Source organism: Sphaerodactylus townsendi, linkage group LG01 (genome assembly GCF_021028975.2).
Source record: "Sphaerodactylus townsendi isolate TG3544 linkage group LG01, MPM_Stown_v2.3, whole genome shotgun sequence".
NCBI classification, from domain to species: Eukaryota; Metazoa; Chordata; class Lepidosauria; order Squamata; family Sphaerodactylidae; genus Sphaerodactylus; species Sphaerodactylus townsendi.
In genome coordinates, this window is record NC_059425.1 from 102,217,624 (window position 1) to 102,242,930 (window position 25,307).

Here is a 25,307-nt window from a genome sequence, read left to right on the forward strand (position 1 = left end):
CACCCAGGTTTGGTGAAATTTAGTTCAGGGTGTCCAAAGTTATGGACCCTCAAATGAGTAGCCCCCATCTTCTATTAGCTCCCATTGGAAACAATGGAGGATGGGGGTACCCCCTTTGGGAGTCCATAACTTTGGACCCCCTGAACCAAACCTCACCAAACCTGCGTAGTATCATCAGGAGAGTCCACCAAACAATCCCTGAAAGTTTGGTGCTGCTAGCCCAAACAATGCGCCCCCTGCAGGCCAAAAACCGAAAAACACTAAAAATGTTTTAAAAACCCACAAACGGGTGGGCGGAGCTTCGGACATGAATGGGGGGGGTTCAAACCCGAGAACCCCCCCTTACCTACGTGCTTGTTTCAAACAGTTTTATAGCTGGATCTACAAGACAACCACCTTTTGAGTAATAGAATCTCATAATTGCCCCTATTATTTTTATAGCTGAGATTCTTAAAGTTCCTAAGTGTACTTTCCAATTTAAGGTCTCACTAAAGTTAATTCCTAGATATTTAAATGAGCTGCATTGCTCTATAGGAATTCCTTGTATCGTCCAGGAGTGTTTTTTCGGTTTTTTCCTAAATACCATAGCCTTTGTTTTGATATAATTGATGCAGAGTGCTTCCTCCTTGCAGTATTCACCCAAACTATTGAGCAGTCTTTTTAATCCCAATCGGGTTTGAGAAATTAGGACCATGTCATCTGCGTACAATAGGATGGAAATTTTCTGTTGGTTAATAGAAGGGGCTATGTATTCTGGTCCTGATAACCTTTGTACAATATCGTTTATATAGAGATTAAAAAGCTTTACACCTCGTTTAATTGATATTTTTTGTTAGGGAGCCCATCATACCAACTCTAATCCTAGCCTGGGTGTCTGTATGTAATTCACAAAAAAGGAATAACAAACGTTGATCGATTTTTAATTTCTCTAGTTTTGACCAGAGTCTGTTTCTGTCAATTGAATTGAAAGCCATGGCCAGATCTACAAAAGCCACATATAAGGCTCTGGTAGGGCTTTCTATTCCTGAAAATGCCAGATTGTAAAGGCTTTGACAGTGGTCAATGGTAGATTGTCCTCTTTTAAAACCTGCTTGATGTGGATATATTAGATGGTTGTCTATAACCCAATCTTCTAATTTTTGATATAAAAATTTGCCGTAGATTTTTGAGGCCGTATTTAATAAGCTTACTGGTCGATAGTTCTTTGGATCGGTTTTGTCACCTTTTTTGTGGATTGGAATCACTATACTTAATTTCCAGCCTTTGGGGAAGATACCAAATTTGTTAATGTGAGTAAATACCTTGGCTAACACTGGAGACCACCAACTGGAAAAAAATTTAAATAAGTCAGGTGGAATTAAATCCTCACCTGGTGATTTGCCAGATGCCAAAGATGAAATTAAGTTCTTAATTGTTTTCTCTGAGACTGGAGGCCAGTCTGGTAAAGCCGAAATTTTTACATTACATAATGGACTTATGTCTTCTGAAGAACTGAATGTTGACTGTGTTATACCAAAAATTCTGGAGTAATGTGCATACCATGTATTTCCTGATATTTGGGCTTCAAACTGATTGGCTGTTCTGTTTGTTCCTAAGGAAACTAATGCCCAAAATTGGGACTCATCTTTTCATTTAACGGCCTCATCTAATTTCTCCCAAAGTTGTTTGGCATGTTCTTCTTTCTTTCTATTAAGCAAATCCCTATATCGTATTTTGAGTTGTTTTACTTGAGTTACCTTAGTTTCCTCTTTGCTATATCTTGCTTGCCTCATTTGTTTTAACAGATTTTTTTAAAAGGATTTGCATTCTCGATCATTCCAGGCATGATTTGAATGAATCACTGGAAATGGGCATTTGTTATTGCTTAATATAGGTTTAAGTTGGTTTGTTATCTCCTCATATTGCTCTAAAATGTCATTTCCACATTTCAGTATAGCCGCGTGACAGTTTGTCAATTCATCAGTTGACAAAATTTGAGCTACCTTGTTTTGCAAATAGTCTGACCATTTCAATCTCCTGTGCCCTGGAAATAGCCCTTCAGCCATCTCTGGGACTGATGGAAGTATTACACTTGTATCACATTTGAGAACTAGCCTGAGGGGGCAGTGATCACTTAGACACGTGTCCCCTACTTCAAAGAATACCACTTTTACTAATAAAGATGGCGAGACTGCAATGTAATCAATTACGCTGGCACAACCTGTCGTTATATAAGTGAATGTGCCTCCAGATTTGTCGTATACGGTTCTATGTAAAACATAAAGATTGTATTTGGACAGTACCTGATTCACACATTGGGAAATGTTGATTGATATAATTTTAGACTGCATCATTTTATGTGCCTTTATGCCCTGGCTTGCTTTTGTTGGCCTTTTTTATTATTTGTATAGATAGTTTTATTGATTTGTTTTTGTCAGTATAATTTATCTTTACTGTATATTTGCTTCATTTATTTTTGTTTATTGTGGCAAACTGCTTTTAACAGGTCGGGGGAGGCAGTGTACAAAAGTTCAAAATAAATAAATGGGTTTTTTTTTGTGCAAACCTGACATCAGTGATACACTCTCTCTCACCAGTTCTTCTCTCTCTCATTCTGTTCTTCTTTTCAGATATTGCAGAGATAAATGCTTCCCAGTGGCAAAACAGAATTCCTACACCTGAAGAAGAAGCTGCTGTGCTTAAAATACAGGCTGCTTGGAGAGGAACTTATGTGAGGCAGATAATTAATGGCAGAAGACCAGGTCAGGATTTCTTACAATGCAGGGAAAAGAAAGACCCACAATTTGAGCTTAGCTTAAATGAGACTGCAAACATATAACTTCCTTTATGCAGAATTTGTACATCTTACATGGGGTTATTGCAAAGTTTTCTGGATGTCTGTGGTATGAACATACAGTTACAATTTGTAAAGTGAAGCTTTTTTGTGTGAGGATCAAACTAATTGATATATCAGACATCCATGATCTGCATTAAAAAAAAACAAATTAATGCCACCTGTAAGAGGGGACTGAATTAGCTTGGGACTACAAAACCCCCTGAGAGTTTACCAGTGATCAAGCCAGCTGTGACATATCCCCCTGGTGGACATTATCATGATGCTTCCAAAGGAAGGAAGTGCACTGATAGGTATGCCTGGACAAAGGTTCTGGGATTTTAAAATCAAACCTAGCTCTTTGAATTGTTTATAGCATGCCTGAGGCTGTCACTTCAGACTCTAGAGTGCTAATATGATGTGAATGTGCTGTATCTACAGTGTGGTACAGCTCATACATGCTTGATTCTTCCTTAAAATTCGATGGTATGCCATAAAACAGTGTCATTATTTTAGACAAGTCTGACAGCTGACTCAGTCAGTTAGAACCTATTCAAACATTCCTTGTACAGTGTATTTACTAGCACTTGCTCATTCACTGTCTGTGTACTTCAAAATATAGTCTACTAGAACATAGATGGTGACAGGCTGTATGTAACAAAGGCCAAACCTGGTGACATTTATTTATTTAATTCATTTGTATCCCAGCCTTTCTCCCCAGTGGGGAGCCAGAGCATCTTACACCATTCTTTTCCATTTTATCCTCACAACAACCCTATGAGGTAGGTTAGGCTGAGAGTATGTGGACTGGGCCTAGGTCACCCAGCAAATTTCCATGACACAAGTGGGGAGTCAAACAAGTGACACAACTGGGGATTACCCCAGATACTGGTCCAACACCCTTAATCCTGACCAACACCATACTGGCTATTCATGCAGGGAGAACTGCGGTCCAATCTGCTTGCAAACTTTCTTTAAAGAAAAGAATATGGTACAGAAAAAGGATTAACCGCTGCCTGTCCTAGAGTTTGGCCCCAATCTGAATCTGCTTTCATTCAACTCCTTTAAACTTTTACACTTACAAGGAAAAGTTATTGCAGATTTCTTTACAGCTGATCTAGTTTGCTGTGTTATTACATACAACATGCTTTCAGACTACATTTCACATTTGATAAATATCCAATTAACAAATTATTCAGAACATTGTAAGTCACAATACTTTTTTCTTGGAGGTAGTTACTAATTCTAAACTTTTTAAAATTTTCAGGTACCAAGGAGAATATTAAAGTCAGAGAAACACTTCAAAAGTTGTGGGCTCTAATCGAGCCAAATTTTGAACAGTATTCATTGACATTTTTGAGGTGATATACTTTGGCTTTTGCATTACCATTTACCTGAACTCTGTGTTTCCTTCTGAAAAGCTTTTTCCCCCCTCTCTTCTCTTCACTGTCAGAATAATTGTCCTGCAACACTGCACAAGCAATAAGAAAACACTTTTGGAGGGTCAGATACGTCTATGGGTTTTATGTTGCTTGTCCTGATCTCTGAAGCAAATATCTCTGCTAATTGAACCATACCAGTGACTTGGTTTTTAGAGAGATTTTTGTATACTTAATTTTGTGTAACAAAATTTACATCCTGCCTTCTGCCTTCACAAGGACCACCAAGGTGGCTAACAAATTGTAACATACAACATAAAACCACGTTTTAAAATCATTTAAAGCCAGTTGCCCACAAAAACATGCATCACTAAAACAATTAAAGCTAAAACACATACAAAGACATAAAACAACAATTAAAACATTTGAAGGAAGGAGGGATCATTGAGGGAATGCTAAATGGAACAAAAGAAACTTCAACTGCTAGAGAAAGACAGAAACAGAAGGGGCCAGACGAATCTCCCTGGGAAGAAAATTCCAGGTGGCATGATGAAGAAGGCCCTCTCTGAGGTTACTACCCCCTTAATCTCAGAAGGTGGTGGAAACCAATGCAGGATCGCCAAAGATGACCGTAGTAGCTGGGTGGGTACATAAGGAGGTAGACAGTCCCTTGAGTATGTTATTCTCAAACCATACAGCGCTTTGAAGGTCAAAACCATCACCTTGAATTGTGCCCAGAAGCAAATCGGGAGCTACTGCAGATCAGTCAAGACTGAAGTGATGGTTGCTAAAATCCACTCCAGTCAACATTCTTGGTTGCAGCATCCTGCCTCAATTAAAGTTTCTGAATACTTTTCAAGGGTAGCTGTATGTAAAGCTCCTTGCAATTATCTAATCTAGATGTAATCAGGGCTTGCATCACAGTGGCCAGATCTTTTCTACCTGGGAAAAGCTATGGCTGGCTAACCAGTGGAAGCTATTAAAAGACAGTCTTGGTCACAGCTGCCACCTGCTTATTCAGCCATAGGTCTGGGTCCAAGACCACCCCTCCCCCCCCAAGACTATGGACCTGTTCCTTCAAAGGGAATGGTATCCTTTCCAGAACTGGTGGCTCCGCCCTTCCACTCTCCAGTGTCACTTTCATCTTTTCAGGGTTAAGCTTCAATTCATTAGCCTTTACCCACTCCAAAACTGCTACTAGACACTGGCTTCGAGTTAGAACAGCTTCCCTTGGTTCAGCTGAAGGTGTGAGACAGAGCTGAGTGTCAGTCACATATTTGTGACAGCCTTCCCTGGTATATGGATGACCTAACCCTGTTTCATGTAGATATTGAAGAACATAGGGGACAAGATGTATCCTTGTGGGACCCCATAGTTGAAAGGCCAAGAAGCTGAATAGCAGCCCCCAGCACCACCTTCTGAAACCTAACTTCCAGATAGACCAACAACCATCACAGAAAGGTGATCGATGGTATTGAAAGACTCTGAGAGGCCTGGGAGAATGAACAAAGTCACATTCCTTCTGTCTGTCTCCTAGTGCAGGTGATCTACCAGAATTACCAAGGCTATTTCAATCCCTTAACTGGACCTAACCCAGATTTTTCATATGGTTCATATGTAAAGTTTAAAAATGCACAATTATTTTAGTTGATCATTTTTTTATTTTGCCTAATTTTCATGGTATTAAATTGATAGAATTAAGATGCATTACATCTAATTCTTAAATAATTATATATTTATATCTGAAATAATTATGAAATCTGAAATATATATATATAATCTGAAATATCTGAAATATATATATATAATACACACACAGACACACAAAAGTATGTATCATTTTATATATGCAAATAAAACCATCCTTGGTTCCAAAGTTAGTCAGACTCACAGTTTTAAAAAGACCAAACTGTTGTCTAAAGCTGCATAGCTAAGCTCTAAGAAAATGAATCAAAGAATCTTGCTATAATCCAGTGGTGGCAAACCTTTGGCACTCCAGATGTTATGGACTACAATTCCCAACAGCCCCTGCCAGCATGGTCAATTGGCCATGCTGGCAGGGGCTGATGGGAATTGTAGTCCATAACATCTGGAGTGCCAAAGGTTCGCCACCACAGCTATAATCTGATTGGTTAAAAGGTTACATTGTTCTCATTTCCTATATATGGCCTGAAAAAGGCCAAGCTGCAAAACAGCTTGCCAGTATTTCCCATGGGGAGCGGGATGATGGCACATCCACTGACAGACCTCAGTTTTCAAATAAATATATGTTTCATCTGGCTTATGTCATTTGAAAGATGTTATTAGCCAGTCCTGCCTTTCTCTATAGAATTACTTGTACACTTTATTGCCAAACCAGATATTTTTTGCTGTTAAAATTGAACCCCATCCAATGCATTCATCCATTTCCCATATCCTAAGGGAAATGTGACCTTGAACAAATTTTCATTCTCCAAGTGATAGATTTTTTTTAAAAAAAGAGTTTCAATGCATTTCATATTATGTAATGATTCTGCATAATTTCCATGAATTCAGTGACTGATGCAATACTCATGCTGATTTGGCATGGAATGACTGATAAAGAACAAAGGACGCTTGAAATTCAGTAGCCTTTATGACAATGTCAGCTGATGTTTTTCTGTCATTTGCGTTGTGTTTTAATCAGAGATATATTTAAAAGTAATTGTAAATCAGTGCAGAGATATCGCTGCTATAACGATGAATGGACTAAGACATCTTTTGCTGATTATACTGTGACATATGGTGATCAGCCACCCAATTTTTGGTTTGTGGTCTTCCGGTGAGTTTTGCTTATTTCTGTATGAATTTCTTCATTGCTGAGTGTCATTTTTTATTACTTATTTATGTCTTGCATTTACTTCTCTTTTCAAGAAAAATAAGCTCCTCAAGTGACTTATTTGAATAAAAAAATGACTGTAAGCAGCACAGGGAACTCAGTCGGGCAGAGAGGGTTTCCCTGCTTGGCACCCCTGAGAGGGGCCAAACCTCCATGTGGAGCTGCCTCTCCGGCTCAGTAGATCTTCGGGGCTGTGGAAAACGGGTCCAAATGGCTCTTTGGGTGGCAAAGGTTGCCGACCCCCAAGTTAGTAAAATTCAGCAGGGGGAAGAAGGATTCGTCAAAGCTGGCCCTATCTTGGTGCCACAACGTAACCAAATTCTGGCCAAAGTAGATTCAGGTCACTCCCCAGTAACTCACACAAAAAGGAAACAAAAAAGGTTTATTGAAGAAATTTAAAAGTTATTTAAAACAAGGTATATAGTTTAATGGAGTCGTAACTTACCAGATCCCTGGCTACATAAATCTCTATTGGAGACTTGGGGGAAAATTTTAAATCAATAAAATGACAGCACCCTTGTGCCTTGGTTTTCCCCTTTTCCACCGGAAGATCTAAGCTACCCATTACTTTCAATTGTGGGTGATTGAATACAGTACACAGATAGTACACAGAATTATGGTTTGGTAGTACACAGAATTATGGTTTTGATGAAGGCTGTATTTAAAACAATGATTTAACGCTGTTAAACATTTGGGACAATTTTCTACAGCGGAAGAATACTGCTTTCACTTTGGCTAAACCGTGAACAACTGCACTTAGATCGTTTGGGAGGGGGGGTATAAACAAATGTGAAATTGCTTCAGGCTACAAGGATGGTGGGTAGAGGAAAAGAAATAAGGGAATGTTCTCTTTTTGCTATAGTGTACAATAGAGATATTGTTGGCCACAACCTCCTGATCTTCCCAATCAACCACAGGGCTGTCTCCAAGGTACTTTCTTGAGTGACAGCAAGCTCCACTGTCCAGTATGAGATTCACAGCTCAACTAGTAAACTAATTGATGGCTCTTAATGAGCTTCTAGTAAACTAATTAAGGGCTCTTAATGAGCTTGGCAAGCAACAGACAGCCTGATTTTTTTTTGGGGGGGGGTGAATTTATCAGACTTCTCTCTTGATAGGGTTAAATCCTAAATGGCCCTAAACTGAGTTGGGGATGTATGGGTGTGCCGTTTGCTGTTTGGTAGATAATCAGGATGGAGATTTGTTACCTTTTTTGTGTCTGTCTGTATCATGATAATAAAAAGCAAGTGCTGCTCTTGATCACAGGAAGACTGAGTGGACAAAATAGCCCTGGAAATGATCTCCCCCCCCCCCCCTCAGCCCTGCACCTTCACCTGATAGAGGGTTTTGTCTTTTCCTGGAAGCATTTTGTCCCACAGGTGAGATAAAGACAATCACTGTGCCAACCGTATTTTTTTCCCTCTTAGTGCCATCCTTGCCAGCCTGCTCACCTTTCAGCTGACCTGATAGCAGCAAGGAGACTTTCAAGGAGATGGGCTCAGGAGATCTACCCTTCCCCCACCACTAGCCCAGTGTTATTTTTCCAGGGCCGCAGTAGCTAGTTTACCGCTGTTCTTGATTCTGGCCTACAGTCTATTTTTTCAAATGTCTCTTCCCCCAAAAAAACTCAGGAAGTTTCTGCCCAATCTGATGGTAACTAATTAGCTAACTTAGTGTGGAAGTAGAAACTTATTATTAACGTCCCTCAATAATGTGAAGCAAAGTTATGTTTAACAGCACTATAGATATGGGACATAAGCATTTATGATTTCCGTTAAAATATATTATCTTCCCTTTCCTGCCTCCATTTTTTTAGGGAAATATTTTATGTGCCAGAAGATATGGTCATAGTGCCAAAAGTGTACACAGCTATACCTAATTGTGTGTTGCACGTGGTTGACAATGACACACTGAAGGAAATGCCTCAGATCTTCCTTAGAGTGGCGCCACATCTTTATACAAAAAATAAAGTAAGAAATAAAACTGTGAAGATAAATTCGAAAAGCCAATCAAAATATCACAAAATAGTGTGCAAGTTTTCAAGTTTCCTCACAACTTTTAAAAGGCTGAGGAAGGGAAGGAGGGGGAGAATGAATTATGTTACAGGACATGATGAAGAAGCCTGTGTGCATTGTATAGTTTTAATATAGAATGTGGAATGTGATTAGTTTGGGTGCAAAATAGGTTTCAAGATGCACTAAAGATTACTGAGAATGAAAGCAACCCACCCCCTACCCCCACTACCAACCTTGGCTATTTTCTTCCTTTGAGAATATTTAAGTCAGCAATTAATCAGATTCACCTCAATACAAATAATAATTCAGGATCCTTGGGGGAGAAGAACAAGAAAAATAGTATACCTCATGCTAACAAAAGCTCAAGGTTACTTTTATGTGATTCACTGGGTAAAGAATCAATATAAATCAGACAGGTTATTTTACTTAGTGGCTGGGGGCAAGAACCATCATGAGCTTGTTTAAGTATCAGACAGGGTTTCCTCAAAAGGAAGAAGATAATCTTCAAATGAGAAGTTGTGTATTCACATACGCGTGCGTGCATGCATGCATGTGTGTGTAGATAGATATAGATATATAAACGCCCAGCCTGATGAAACACCCTTGGGAACTTGATTTACTACTGTATTGTCAATGAAATAATGGCTGCTTTTTGTTTCTATATCCTAATAGCCTTCTGGACATCTTGCAACTTTCTTTCAAACATCTACTCCAATGAAATTTCAAACTCATCCTGTATTCTGTTTTAAGAATATAAAAATTTCAGATTAGCGGCTTCTTCTTAATCACTGCTGACTCCAACTTGCTGTTTCCTACTACTTGTCTCCTTATCCTTGCCACTGCCCCCTCATTTTTTTTAAAGCAATTTGGGCAGATCTAGCAAACAGAAAAGTTGCCTAAACATGGTTTTCTTTTTACTACATCTGCACATGTACAGATATCATTATTGTAATGTTCCTTTTACTAAACTTATTTTCGTTTGTCTTCCCCCTCCCCCCAGTCAGAGGGCTTTTTTTAAAGTAAGCATTTTTTCGGGGAGTGGGTTGTATTGTAAAAGAATCAACTGGCTGTTGTGGGTTTTCCAGGCTGTGTGGCAGAGGCATAGCTAGATCAGAGTGTGCCCGGTGCACACTCTGGCTTTTGCACCCCCCTCCGTGGCGCCCCGTGGCACCCCCCCACACCCCCGGGGTGCCCCCACACACCCCACACCCCATTTATTTTTAGGAAAGGAGCTGGCTGGAGAAGAAGGCCAGAAGCCTGCCTGCGTTGCCTGGGCCTGGTGGGAACTACATTTCTCAGGAACCCCTGGGAAATGTAGTTCCCACCAGGCCTAGGCAACGCAGGCAGGCTTCCAGCCTGCTTCATTCCTTAAAGTAAGTGGGGTGGTGCGCCACAGGGGGGGTGGAGGGTGGGGGGAGGGGAAGGGAGGGGGGATTCCCCCCCCACATGACTAGAAATGGTGCACCTGATGCGTTGCACCCCCTCCGTCCCCTGGTGGCTTTGCCACCGCTGTGTGGCTATGGTATACCCCACCACACAATCACTCCATGCTATGCCATGGAAAAACACATCTTATTGACACTTTTCTCTGAAGATGCCAGCCACAGATGCGGGTGAAATGTTAGGAGCAAAAACTACCAGATCATGACCACATAACCCTGAAAATCCGCAACAGCTGGGGAGGGGGGGCAGTAGTTTCTGCAAACCTGGGAAAATTTCCTCAGCGGTAACATGTATAGAATAGTAATGATACACGCATCACTAGTCATTGCTGTTATAATTGTTTTCTAAACCATCATTTTTATCTATGTGAATTTCTGGGAAAATTGTCCATTTTATTCCAGAAAGGCTATACCTTCATGGCTGAAGTTCAAACTGGTGATTTACCAGTGACGGCCGCGAAGTGGAAGCTGCGGCTCATCGGTTCCTACATGCCCCTTCCTATTGCTGTTCGTGAGACTCTAAACAATGTCTATTCAGTTAAAGAAGTTAAAGATTATTATGTGCCAAACGATAAGCATATTATCTTCAGGTAAAGATGAGAACATGATAAAATGTTAATGCAGATGTACATTTAAGTTTTGAAAGTACATTTGGGATTTTTTAATATTGATGCAGTGGCTAAAAGTATTAATTCCTCTGTTGGCCCATTGTAAGAAGGCCCAACTTGGCTCCTCTAGAAATTCCAAGTTTGGAAATCCGCCAGAAAGCTGCTAGACTTTTAGGTTTGGCTGTACCTGTATTTCTCAAGATGTCTTCCCAAGGTCTAAGAAATGTTTGAGGTACTAGGGCAGAGCTCTCCGTGAACTTCAAGTTCCATAATTTTTCCTGACCCAATAGTAATTTAGGTAATAATATTGCAAAACTCACCTGGGCCTGGACTGGGGAGTGCAAAAACCAGGTCAGGGTGGGAGGTTGATCTGGGGAGGGAGGTGACTAAGTGGGAGACAGCTCCAGTTCCGTTTCCCAATAACATCAAAGAGCCCCAAGTGGCCTGGGTAAGAGCTAAATATTCTGCACCTCCAGGGAACCACAGTGAGCAGCCAGTGCAATGAGGCTGCAGGGTTTGGGAGCTGGCTGGAGGCTGGCTGTTTGCCCAGGGGAGAGGGTGGGCAGGGAGTGTGGAGGGCAGGATCCCGAAGATCATGGGCAAAGGGCAGTATGGTGGTGTGTGGCAAAAGAACTGAGTTCAGAGAAGTCTGAAGACTGTCACTTTCCATTTTTGCTGCTTGGGTCCCAAGTGATGGGCCAGCAGATGACTGAGGCAGCCAGGAAGTCGCTGAACAGGTTAAGCCACCGCATGTGCCTAGGCAGGTGGTGTGTAAGGTGGCATAGGTCCAAATAGCTTAGAGGTGGGATTCAGGGGGTTCCGAAGGTTCTATATAACCTGTTGTTAAAATTTAAAATATCACTTTTTTAATACTTAAAATATTTTTAAGTATTAATATTTTTAAAACCTTGCACAAAAAAGTGACATTAAAATATTTTTAAAATACTTTTTAACAGTCATTATTTGAATCCCACCACCATCGGAACCTGTTGTTAAAATGTTCGAATCCCAGAGTTCAGGCAGGTAACATCTCTAGGCCGTAAGTCAGTATCCGAGGGGTCAAGGCAGCATGAATGGCAAAAGAAGAAGGCTAAATGGCTAAGGAGGAGCCCAAGCACATGGTACTTCTTAGGGAATGCCAATTGTTGCACCCAGGCTGTGCCAAGCTCCCAAACAGGGCTTAAGGCGGATGCCCTGCCGATGGGCCAGGGCTCCTGCAGATACTCTCTCTTGGGCCTTCATCAGAAGCAGATGCCCTTAGCTCACAGAGCCTTTTGCTAAAACTGAGCAGCCAGACAAGCTCTTCTCCTTTTACTGTGTAGATGCCTCTGTCTGTGTCCTTGCACAGCTGACCCATTACTCAGCTCCTCTAAAGATACTGATGACTCTCTCTCAGGTATTAATAGCATGAGGTTCTTGCCTTGGCTGGCAGAGAGAAGGCTTGGATCTCTGCTGCCTGCATCTCTTCACAAGGAGCTGGCTCTGGTTCCATGGTGCTTCCAAGCTCTACATCAAAGTCCTCATCACTCGGGGACCTGCTCATGACATGACTCTCATAGGTCTCAGGGAGCCATGCTGGCCATTCCTCGGGCCTGAGGGTGCTGCTGGCCAGAATGCCAGGTCTTGGCTCTGGATTCCTCCCATCCATGACTCTGATCATGGATGAGAAGGCTAACCTGGCATGCATCATGGTGAGAACCTCATGGTCAGCCTTAACAACCAAGGGAGGCTGGCTCTCAGCATGATGTAGTGGTTAAGAGCAGGTGGATTATAATCTGGAGAACCAGGTTTGATTCCCCACTCCTCCCCCTGAGTGGCGGAGGCTTATCTGGTGAACCAGATGTGTTTCCATACTCCTACATTCCTACTAGGTGACCTTGGGCTAGTCACAGTTCTTCAGAACTCTCTCAGCCCCAGCAACCTCACAAGGGGTCTGTTGTGGGGAGAGGAAGGGAAAGGAGTTTGTAAGCCCCTTTGGGTCTTCTTGCAGGAGGGAAAGGTGGAGTGTAAATCCAGACTCTTCTCTCTTCAATGTGGTCTAACTCTACAAAATGAAGCAGAACATACCTCTCAGACCTGGTGTTTGCAACCGAACGAAGGCGTGGTGGTTTGTTGGTGAAGGGCTTCAAGATCTGTCGGTATTGTCATGGGATGGATCACTACCCGAAATTTTGACTATTGGTGTCACTTTCTCTTTGCAGAGGTGTGTGGGACCAATTGAAATGCTCTGTTCTGTTCTCAGTGAGCAAGATGGGAATATGAAGGATTTCTGAGGGCTTTGGGGGAGTTTCCAGTCAACACATGGCTTGTGCTCCTGTTGAGGGAGCCTGGTTGTACTAAAGAATGGCAAGATGACCTGGGCTGTTGACACAATTGCTTTTGAAGTGTCCTCAGTTTACTGGTAGAGCCTGGATAGCCTTCTGGTATACTGGGGAGCTTAGGGCCATGAAGCAGTTAGGCTGACATCTTTTGCACAGGTGGAGAAACCCACTGTGAATCTGACTTGGACATTAGTAAGAAGAACTCACTCATTGTATTGCCTACTTCAGGTAGCAGCAAAGAGGGTGTACTTTTCCACCTCCATTACTTCCACAAACAGCTGTCCGGCTAAAGCCAGCGCTTCTGAGTGGTTTCGCACAAAAAAAAAAAAAAAAAAAAAAAAAAAAACAAACAAAAAAAAAAAAAAAAAAAAAAAAAAAAAAAAAAAAAAAAAAAAAATGGTTTTATGTCTGCCTCCAAGCCAGCAGGATCGGCTCCACCTGCAGAAGGTCAGCTGTGATGATTTTGCAAAACAGTTTCCAAGACAAAGTCTCTCAAATGTGTATGGAATTGTATTCCATGATTTTGGTTTTATTCTGAGGTGGTTCCCAGAGATCCATCTGGTCTGGTTGTATGGGATCAGTTTCAATTATTTCAACCCAAATGCATGGGACAAGTTGTTCGTGCAGGGTTTGCAGCTAACACCTTCTCTCTTGATCCTGCCCATCATGGCTAATCAAATATAATAGTTAAGGGGAAAGGGGTTTGCATTGATTGAGTCCAGGAGGTGGTGAATGCCTCACTAGAGAGTGGGGGAGGTGCCTCATGCTTTGAAAGGAGGCAGTGGTATGTTCCCTCCTGAAGAGGCCTCGCTGGATTCCGAGGATTTTAACAACTATTGCCCTGTAGTCAGTATCCCCTCTCTGGGCAAGGTTGTGGAGCTTGGTGGTGGTACAACTCTCAGGTAAACTTGGATGAAACTGATTTCCTAGATTGCGGTGTCAGTGAGGGTTTTAATCAGGGGATTTGGAATAGAGACAGCCTTGGACACACTTATGTGGATGATCAGAGGCAAAGTCTTTCTCCCTGTTGGTGCTCCTAAATCTTTCAGTGGCTTTTGATACCATTTACTCATGCTATCCTTCTTGGAGTGACAGAGGGCCTAGGGTCCGAAGCTGTTGTTGAATTCCCCAGGGCCTAGGGTCCGAAGCAGTTGTTGAATTCCCCAGGGCTCAGTAGCACTGTCTCCTGTTTTATACACATGGGGATGTCCTCAGAGGATATGACATGGATTGACATCATGCTGGGAGCTGCCACTGGGTTGCCGGCTGAAGCTGCCTGCCACAGCTGCAGGCCAGGGAGGAGCAGGACTCGGGCGATAGGGGCTCTGGCAGGCAGCTCGAGGCGGGCACCATGGCAGCAGGCTGGCTCCTGCCCTCCCAGCCTTCCTGCATGCTGGCTCCTGCCATCATCCCAGGGAGCCGGGGAGGGGCAAGGCTTGTCAGCAGGTGGCTCAGCCCGAGGAGCACCTCGGCGAGGCAGCTCCTGCCCCTCCCCGGCCTTCCTGCTGGCTGCCATAGAGTGGTGCACAAGGGGGGTGAGTGCGGGGAGGTGGGTAGAGTGTGCATGGCGAGCTGGTCATGTTCTGGGCGCCATTTTTGCCCACTAAACCTCTGGTGCTCTAGAATTACAGTAATCCATATTTAATTAATGTAACATGCTATACATGGGAATGCTTTTGAGAACTATCTAGAACAGGGATCTGGCAACCTCTTACGGCTCTCCAGATGTTCATGGACTACGAATCCCATCAGCCCCCAGGGCACACATGCTCACTGCTCCAAGAGCTCACCATGTGCCCCATGCTCCCCTGTCACAATACCACGAGCCTCAGCTGGATTGCAGGTGCCAGGTACGTTATTAGTCAGAGAACAAAACTTGCATTGGCATACCTCCCATGCCTGCCGCTTCTGCTGCCAAACCCCCCATGCCAAAACCGCGTGGTAGGGGCTGATGGGAATTCAGGTCCGCGAACATCTGGATAGCCACAGGTTGCAGACCCCTGATCTAGAAGCTTGAGCTTGTGCAGAATATAGTGGCTCATATGCTGACTGATGCTCCCCACATTGGGAGAGTACATCATTCCAGTTTTTATGTAATTGCTTTCTGAAATGTTGGCCTCCGAAATACCACTGGAACTAATTCAGAGTGCTAGTACTTAACTCCTTGAGGAAAAGCCCTAAACAGCTTTGGTCCTGGGTTCTTGAGAGAGTGCAAGCAGACCACTTAGTGGTAGACAAGGGAAGATAGTGGTGGACAAGGAAGAAGTTCTGGCAGGGATTGATAAACTAAATGTTACCCAATCCCCTGGCCCAGATTGCATTCAGGCAAGAGCTCTTAAAGAGCTCAAGCATGAAATTGCTGATCTTCTCTCCTTAATATGCAACTTATCCCTGAAATCTAGCCCCATCCCTGAAGACTGGAAGATGGCCAATGTCACACCAATCTTTAAGAAAGGATTCAGGGGGGACCTGGGAAATTACAGGCTGGGGCCAGTTTCACACCTGTTCCTGGTAAATTAGTAGAATCTACTGCCAAAGATAAAATTATAAAACATGTAGAAAAGCAAGACCTGCTGAGAAAGAGTCTCCATGGCTTTTGCAGAGGCAAATCCTGTCTTACAAACTTACTAGAGTTCTTTGAGGGTGTAAACAGACATGTGGATATGGGGGAACCAGTGGACATTGTCTACTTGGATTTCCAGTGCTTTTGACAAAGTTCCTCACCAGAGACTGTTGAGAAAAAACTCAGCAATGAAGCAACAAGAGGGGAAGTCATCCTTTGGATTAAACACTGGTAGAGAAACAGTGGTGTTCAAAGAGTGGGTGTAAATGGGAAGTTCTCACAATGGAGAGATGTCGGGAGTGGTGTCCACCAAGGATCTGTTTTGGGACAAGCGCTCTTTAACCTATTCATAAATGGCCTCGAAGTAGGGGTGGGTAGCGTGGGGGGCAAGTGTGCAGATGATACCAAGTGATGTAGGGTGGAGAGAACCACAAAGGATTGCGAAGAGCTCCAAGCGGACCTTGATAAAAAAGGTGAGAGGTCGTAGAAATGGCAAATGCAGTTCAATGTAGCCAAATGTAAAGTGATGCACATAGGGGCAAAAAATCCAAACTTCATGAGCACACGCTTACAGGGGTCAGTGCCATCAGTCACAGACCAGGAAAGGGATTTGTACGCCTTAGTTGATAGTTCCATGGAACAAGTCAACTCAATGCATGGCAGCTGTGAAAAAGGCAAACTCTATGCTGGGGATAATTAGAAAAGGAATCTGAGAATAAAACTGCAAAGATTGTCATGCCCTTATATAAAGCAGTGGTGCGACCGCACTTGGAGGCTCAGTCTTAGTTCTATCAGCCAAGCATCTCAAAAAGTGATATTGAGGAGATAGAAAAAGTGCAGAGAAGGGCAACATGTATTATTGAGGGGACTGGAGCACCTTCCCTATGAGGAGAGTGGCTGCAGCGTTAGGGACTCTTTAGTTTGAAGTCTCACAAAATTATGCATGGGGTAGAAAATGCTGGACAGAGAGAAATTTTTCTCTCTTTCTCACAATACTAGACCCAGGGGGGTATTCATTGAAAATGCTGGGGGTGAGAATTAGGACTAATAAAAGGAAACACTTCTTCACGCAACGTGGTGATTGGTGTTTGGAATATGCTGCCACAGGAGGTGGTGATGGCCACTAATCTGGAGGTTAGCTTTTAAAAGGGCTTGGACAGATTTCAGGAGGAGAAGTCGATCTATGGCTACCAATCTTGATCCTCCTTGATCTGAGATTGCAAATGCCTTAACAGACCTGGTGGCAGATCGGGAGCAACAGCCGCAGAAGGCCATTGTTTTCACATCCTGCATGTGAGCTCCCAAAGGCACCTGGTGGGCTACCAAGGAGCAGCTCTAGAGCTGGAATTTGGGACATTCTGGTCTGATCCAGCTGGCTTCACCTTATGTTCTGTCCATATATTCCTGGCTAGGGGCACTGGGGTCAGGGAGGAGGGCGCCTTTTGGAGGTTGGGGGGTGGGATCAGCCTGGAGAGCTTTTCTCAACAGTGGCCCCTGCATGGTGGAATGCCAGAGGCCCATGAGGTTTTTTGTTCCCCTGGAAGTTTGGGGGCCTGGTAAAGGTCAACTTCCTTCACAGGAGTGCTGGCTGTTTTATTTTCTAGTACTTCTCCCACAGGTCCCTAGTATGGAATTTTGTTTTTTCACTTCTGTTATACTCTGACCGGGACACACTTTGATGCTAAAGCGGCCTACTATAAACTCCCAAACTCTCTTTCTGTTTCAGAAAGTTCAGGACCTGCCGAACACATATATTTCTGCTAGGATGCTTTGTTCCCATGTGCATTACTCTTACAGTTACTTTTACACTGAATTTCATTTGCCCTATTGTTGCTCCACTCACCCATTTTGTGAGTTTATCCTCCCAGCTTCCTCTGCCAGTCAACCTTGCTTTACTCTATCCTGACTTATTTTGTGCTGATCTGCAAACTTGGCTACAACATTGCTTTGTAAAGATATCTCCCCATCTTTTGACTGCTAAAAACTATTCAAAATAAACGGGCTCTTCAGCTGCTTGAAATCAAGAGTTCATCAAGTTGTGTTCCCCTGCAGTCACACATAGTAAGATGCAAGCTGGCAGTGGAGAAGATTTCCAAAGCAACTCCTTTTCCTCTTCAGTGGCTTCCTGCCAAAAACAGCACATGATAAGGAGGAAGAGTTTCAAAACATGAAACTGAGCTCCGAACAGGCCGCAATCTTATGCAGCCTTTGGCTACACTGGCTCTATGAACCCTATTCTACAATTTGAAACAGAAGGGTCTGACCAGTTGCTAATTTTCACTCATCTCTTCCTTTGTTTTTAATTCTTAAGAACAGTATCTTGCTCCATTTTGATTCGCTCAACATTAGAATTTTAATGTCTGTTTCACTTTTATGAATTTGGCAGTTTGCATGTTTTCAAATAATTTTAGAAACTTCTGTCTATGAGTTTAATATCCAAAAGCAGTGTAATTGTATCTTTTCTTGCACATCAGAGAGAGATTTTAGAAGCTGAGAGCTTTTTGTCTCTGGAACTGACTCCTCTTAACATGCCTCTTTCTGAAATTTTCTCCACCTATAGGTATAAGCTGCAAAAGCAACAGCACCACTTATTGCGCATGTGCAAGTAGCAGACCTCTAAACCAGATGTAATAATTTAAATTCCAAATTCTAGATTCAGAGGAAGAAATCGTGGAGCACTATTGGGAAGGGCCATGCTGTTATAATCTTTTTTTCCTTGCTTTTCTTTCTTTTCATAGTCTAATGAGAAACCATTGGCTGTCAGTGTAAGTATTATAAATAGCACGTTAGGATTACTACTTCAACAGAGAGACACAGAATAGGCAGCAATAATATTATGATATATACCTCAACATTATGAACTTGAAATATGTGGTGTTTATTCATTTTTATCTCCCCCTTTCTCCATAATGGAGACCAGGTGGATTGCATCAGATCCCAGGCCAGCCATATCACCACATTGTTTGTGCTTTAAAGGATGATACAAGCACCATGTCTGGGTCATGATTGCTGCTGAAAAAATATTGTGTGTAATGAGACTTACATTTGGCTAGAATAATGTGTATGGTAGGAGATAGTGTGATAACTGCCTGATGTTAGAAAATATGAACAAAGTGCTGATGATGACTGCACACCACTGTACTGTACTAGAGGGGGAGGGGGAGGGGCAGATAATAGTGTGCATGATGTAGTGTGAAGCCCATACCATTGGTTCTTTGGCCATGTTCTTCACCTTGGGGTTCCCACCACTTTTCCAGGGCTACCACCAGTATTAGTGAGGTGCTTATAACTGGAAATACCTCATTAAGGAAAACATAGCTTGCTGGCAAGGAAGATGAGGGCGATCAAAGGTGTGGGAGCATTCATTCTTCCCTAGATTCTCAGATGTTTCATGGAGATACAATGCCCAAGACGCCTGACTGAAGTGACTGCTGTGGTGAAGAATTGATATTGTCTGGTATAGAAATCTTCTTTAATCGCTACATCTGGCCCATGGGCCATTGGAAGTGGGGTCAGCTTTTCAGGACACCAGCCTTCTGAGATACCTCACAATACTCTAAAGAGCCAGTCCAAATCAGATCTGAAATGCAAAAAGCATGTTCTTTTGCTGAATCCATCTCTCAGACTTCTAGCTCCAACCTCCAAATCCTTGACAATACCTCAATTTCATCCACACATCTGTGTGCCACACAGGAGTGGCAAGAGCCCATGGGAAGGCCTCCCCAGTCCTCCAGTTATCTCATTCCCTCAGAATTTCCGCAGACACCTGAGCATCTTCTTTGGAAGTATTTCAAAATTATTTGAATTTTATGATGTGAAACTAAGATGTCTAGTTGGAATTTCCTGTTATTTGATGTGTGTGTATTTGATGTTATGCATTTTTTGGTGTGTGTGTATATATATATATATTCAATTTCTTAAAAATTAAATATCCTCAAACCAAGTTTTGAAGGTTTAATTGAAATGAAGTAATTTTTTAAGACTGCTACATTTTCATCACAACTCAGCCATTCATGAAGTAGTGTCTCATACCTTTTGTTTCTGTTGGTCGCAAGGAACTGACATAAAAAATTAACTTATTTTCTCTTGTGACTGAAAAGTGCTGAAGAACAATAATTCATGAAAAATATGTATACCTTTCTAGCAATCAGATAAGCAATTATTCTGTAAAATATTTTTGATGCCACTTAGATTTTATTTGCCACCTATATGCGGAACCATACTGCCCAGGGTCCCTAGAGAGAAAAAAACACTCATCAGCCATATCTCAGGATAAATTTTTTTTGTCCATAGCCAAATCGCTTATTGACAAAATGTGCAAAGAAGCGTGAAGGTTTAGCATGGGATTTGAACTGTACATTGGGCAGCCCCAGTTCTGTCCCCTCAATGAACCTTTCCCGCCAACCCACCCGTTGGAGGAAAAATGTGGTGACCTTGAACTGCAGTAGTGGAACTCCGCTGGGCAGAAGGCCACTCTGCTGGAGATCCGTTTACATTGTTAAGGGGTGCAAGCCTCAGTAGCTCTCACCTGGGCATCCCCGACATGCGGCTTGGTCCACCCCACAAACCCCAAGAGGGGTAGCTCCCCGACTCCTCTCCCCAATGTTCCTCTATACTGCAACCCACTTGTCTGGCTGCTATGACAAAAGAACACATACATTAATATTGTAGAAAATAGGGAGAGATGGGTAAAACGGTTGCCAGCATTAATGGAAAGAAAGGAGTGAGAGCCTAACAGGGCCTTATAAGGCAGCCAGCCCTGCCCCTCTGGTGATGCCGTGCATCAAAGAAAGCAACGCCACAGGCATGTTCCTGCCTCTGCTTCCGCCCTTCCAAGGGAAGAAACCCCAAACACCCACTTTGCTGTGCCCTTCTCGGCCGGCAGCTGCAGCCATGCTCAGTTGTGGCTAATTGTTTCTCAAATTTGAAAAATTCATGATGACATTTAGGATATGGCATATATCCTCACCATTTCCCAACCAAAAAAAGAGATACTGCTAAACAGCTGTAGGTGTTAGGTGGTTTATTGTATGGCCGTGAAACCAGTATTTTTTCTCCTGACGTTGGCTTTCATCTGTGTCTGGCATCTTTAGAGGATACCAGCCACGAGATGGTGGCAAAACATCTGCTACTAGAACACGGCCATACAGCCTGGAAACCATATAACACTCCAGTGATTCTGGCCATGAAAGCCTTCGAGAATACATACATTAAACATGCAATAGCACAGTGTAATTTGTCGAGTTCCTGCTACACAACAGAAAGGCTGTTGAAAAACTGATAGTTCTTACAATGAAGTAAAAAAGGCAGAACTTACTGGTAACAGTTAAGCTTAGAATCTAAAAAATTCAATAAATAAACCTTTAATTTTACAAAAAAATAATCCCTAACAAGTTCTTAAAAGTTTCTGATGTTGTTATGTCTCTCTTCCAGCAAGTAAAGGCTTCAGGTTCCTCAAAGCACTGCGAAAAAGGAACCTGAAGCTGTAAATCTCTTTGTGGCAAGGTGCAGTATCTGGACAGAAGAATGTCAAGTCTCCCATCAAGACTCTACAGGAAGGGACCAACTTTTAGTAGAGGAAGAAGTGTTGATCTCTATGCCTGTCACAGCAGAAGGCATCAATAGTTTCAGGTGATAGATTTGGGTCAGATCTGGGGAGCTGGCTTGAAAGGGGGTGGGATAGGAGGAAACAGTGCAGTCTTACAAACCTGCAGCGCAAAGCAACAGAATGTAGGATTAGTTGTCAGCGCATGTTAAGAAATCAGTTGGAGAAGCCGTAAACACATTTGTGCAAACCATATACGGAACTTGGATTCTTTTTTTTCAGATAGGCTTATATAATGAAATTAGTTGTGCAGCAAGTAGATTCTTCACAGTTACCACTTAAGATAAAAAAGCAACACCTTCCAAAAGCCGTCTCTTTGAATTATTAAACATTCAAGTCTCCATCCCCCCTTTGTAGCCTTTGATTATCCTGTGTTTACAGTAATTCTTCCCCTAATTTTGATTTATTTTGGAGCTCTAGCTTCCCTGAGATTCAGCCTCCAATGCTGAGCCCTGCCTTGAAAGCAGGAAGTAGTTTTATAACATGGGTCTATCGAAATTAAGATTTCCATAGCCACTGGGCAGTTATTGTTCAGCTAAGATGTGGGCATTCTTAGCATTTATGTTGTTAGATGCATGAACAGTCTGCTTCATGATAAAATGAATATGATTTGAAATCTGAAATTCACATTTTAGTAGAAGCAAGACAAAATGTCTGTAGCAGTTGGGACATAGGGGGTCTCTCTGCTTCTTTCTATTTTTAGTTTAGGGTCTCTTTTTGGCAGCTGATTTTTATTTTCAAAAATCAAGTCTTCTGTTAGAATGTACCTTTGGTTATCAGGAAAAAATCTGTTGTCTTCTTTAAATGCACTTTGCTCAAAAAAAGCCAAAAGTGTGGGCCAAGACATTGAACACAGATCATTTGAGCTTAACTTGCTTTTTAAAAGTTTTTATATTGGCAGCAAGGAGTACACCTTTAGTCCATCAAGCAAGCACTTTTGCATATCCAGAATGACATAGGTTAGCAGCTGAACATGGGTTTGAATCTACCTGAGAGTTTCAGTGATAGCTGGGATTTCTGTTAATGTAACATAGCTTTTTTGTATCTCCCCTTTCTACTGCATTCCAAAATATGCTGCTTCCTTGGGGAAGCAAACTCCAGGAACAGTAGGAGGAGTCAGGGGTCTGAGGAGATACAAAAAAAAAATCACTTGCCATATTCTGTCCATGGAAATCCCTTCATGGGATCCAAGTCTATGGATGGAACAAGATTGACAACATGCAAGATATAGTGTAGGACACCATATGGTGCAGCTCCACTACTAACTTTGTCTTTTAGGCATTGGTCACAAAAAATAGAGCATGTGTCTTGTATCAACCTGTGCTGGGTATATACTAGTCAGCAAGAGAAATATGGAAGCTTCCTGGGCCTTGTTTTTATTTTCATTTTCATTTCATTTGTGCATTTTATGGTGAGCCCATAGGATTTCCTTTCAAGGCAAGAGATGTCTAGAGATGGTTTGCTGGCTGACTGCCTCTGGGTAGACTGAGAGAGTTCTGAGAGAACTGTGACTAGCTCAGGGCTACCCAGAAGTCTTAATGCGGAGGAATGGGGCAAGCAAAACCTGGCTGTCTAGATTTTCAGAGTCTGGCTCTTCTTGGTTTCTTGAGATCTGAGGAGATCGGGCGTTGGCCTGGGTCTCTCCAGGTCAGGGCTCCTCGCAGGTTTTTTTTTTTTTTATGACAACACACTCAGGTCCCAGGGGAAGGGGAGGGGAGGGGAAATGCAGGGGGGGGTGGGGAGCCTGAGGGATGTCAGGAAACTGACTATTAGCTTTCACCGACTCAGCAATTTGTTTGCTGCCCCTGAATGCATCTTCTTTTAGCCTGGGACCTTTAGCTTGGGAGTGAAGAGAGCATGGAACACATTGTTGTGTTGGAAGGATGCAGGCAGTCCCAATTTAATTTTATTTAATCATATTGAGCAAGTTCTGATTTTACTGATGGTGCTAGGAGAGATCAGCCATATTTAAAAATAAAAAATGCAAAGGATTGGCTTTGCAACAAGGTGAGCTTTGTGAAATTAGAGCAAATCTCAAGTCTAATGATCAAATAATTATCTAATAGGTACTACTGTTTTCAAATTTCATTAAGGTTTTGCATAAGAGTTTGATTAACAAAATTCAAGTGTAGAATCTCTACACCAACAACATGCTAAGTTTTTAATCAACTCTGTACTTCATAGAATTTGAGTTTGCACATGAAGATGTATGCTTTGAAAGAGGTTGCCAGAATTATCAGATTACCTTCATTTATGCTCCACCTCCATCTCCTGAATGTGGGAGCCCAGAGCAGTTTATAAACATCATTCCTCTCTCCTCCATTTTATCCTCAATAACAGTGTGCAAGGTAGGTTAGTCTGGAAGTATGTGACTGGCCCAAGATTATCCTGCAAACTTCCTTGGCAGAATGAGGATTAGAAAATGGGTCTTACATATTGTAGCTGACACTCTAACTACACCAGGACTAACAAGCCAGATGTTCTGACAATGCCTCAATATCAATTTCATCATTTTTACCTTTGATTCTTCTTTTTCTATCATCAGAGGGACAGCCTTTGTGCTGTGAAATTTTTAGAATCAATTCCTCTTTTCCATTCACTCCACCTTCCTTCTTTCACCCCCCCCACCTTCTTCTAAATAGAGTGACTGTAATAAAGAGAGTGAAAGTAAAAACATGTTCCTAATAAGACTTCTAGGATAATGGCCCGTGAAGATTATAAAATAGTAACTTTTTGCATTTCCAATTTTCACAGCCTCACAAGTATATTGTACAAGCCAAGGTGTTGCAGAACAGCTGGCTCTCTCTACTGAAAACCAAAATGACATTTGTTCAGTCATTGAGAGAATTAGAGAAAAATGAAATTAAAGGTGAGTCATCTTAAGTCATCTTGTAATAGATGTTTAAAATTACCAAAAGAGATTTAATGGAATAAAGTGCTATACAATCCCATGCGGTATAATTGAGGAGAAAAGCCCATTTTGGTCAATGGTATTTGGTTTAGAAACGTGCATTGTCAGAATTGCAGTCTATATGTAAAATTGCTAATGGAATGATAAAGAAGATTTCTATTTCAGTTAAATGCCAGTAACATGTAATGATTCAAACCCATCGTAACGAATAAAATGTACTTAAGTCCCACTGGAAATCGCAGAATATTTAGGTTTTCTGGAACTGTCCACATCTATAGGTTGAATCCAGTGATCCTAACTGTAGAAGGTATTGATGGTCACTTTAGATCTGGCTCAATTTTCCTTTCTCCCCAACAGCCATTCCTAATTCCTCAGATTGTGGGACTTGTGCCGAGTACCCATATATACTCGCACATAAGTCAAATTTTTCAGCACATTTTTTGTGCCAGAAAAAAAGTTCCCCTCAACTTATAAATAACGAGTGAGATGTATTTTAAAAAATATTTTAGGATTTTCATTTCATCTACCACCAGGGGGTGCAGTTTTTAGGTTGGCTAGTGGCATTACAATTGTGGCATCATCAGAGACACTCTTGATGATACCAGTTGTTTGGTGAAGTTTAGTTCAGGGGGTCCAAAGTTATGGACCCCCAAAGTTGGGAGTTCTATCCCCCATTGTTTCCAATGGGAGCTAATAGAAGATGGGGTTTCACCCTTGGAGGGTCCATAACTCTTGACCCCTTGAATGAAACTTCACTAAACCTGGGTGGTATCATCAGGATAATCTCTTGCTGA

The 25,307-nt window shown here is 42.1% G+C and overlaps 1 protein-coding gene across 1 annotated transcript in view; it reads left to right on the forward strand.

The window, feature by feature from the left end:
• The window catches only part of ADGB (androglobin), a 126,850-nt gene that overhangs the window by 66,556 nt on the left and 34,987 nt on the right, over nt 1–25,307 (forward strand). Inside the window, exons 23-27 of the mRNA XM_048505347.1 lie at nt 2,610–2,741; nt 4,080–4,173; nt 6,857–6,991; nt 8,865–9,018; nt 10,908–11,095. Of these exons, the coding sequence (XP_048361304.1) occupies nt 2,610–2,741; nt 4,080–4,173; nt 6,857–6,991; nt 8,865–9,018; nt 10,908–11,095 (703 nt within the window). The remainder of the gene's footprint in view (nt 1–2,609; nt 2,742–4,079; nt 4,174–6,856; nt 6,992–8,864; nt 9,019–10,907; nt 11,096–25,307) is intronic.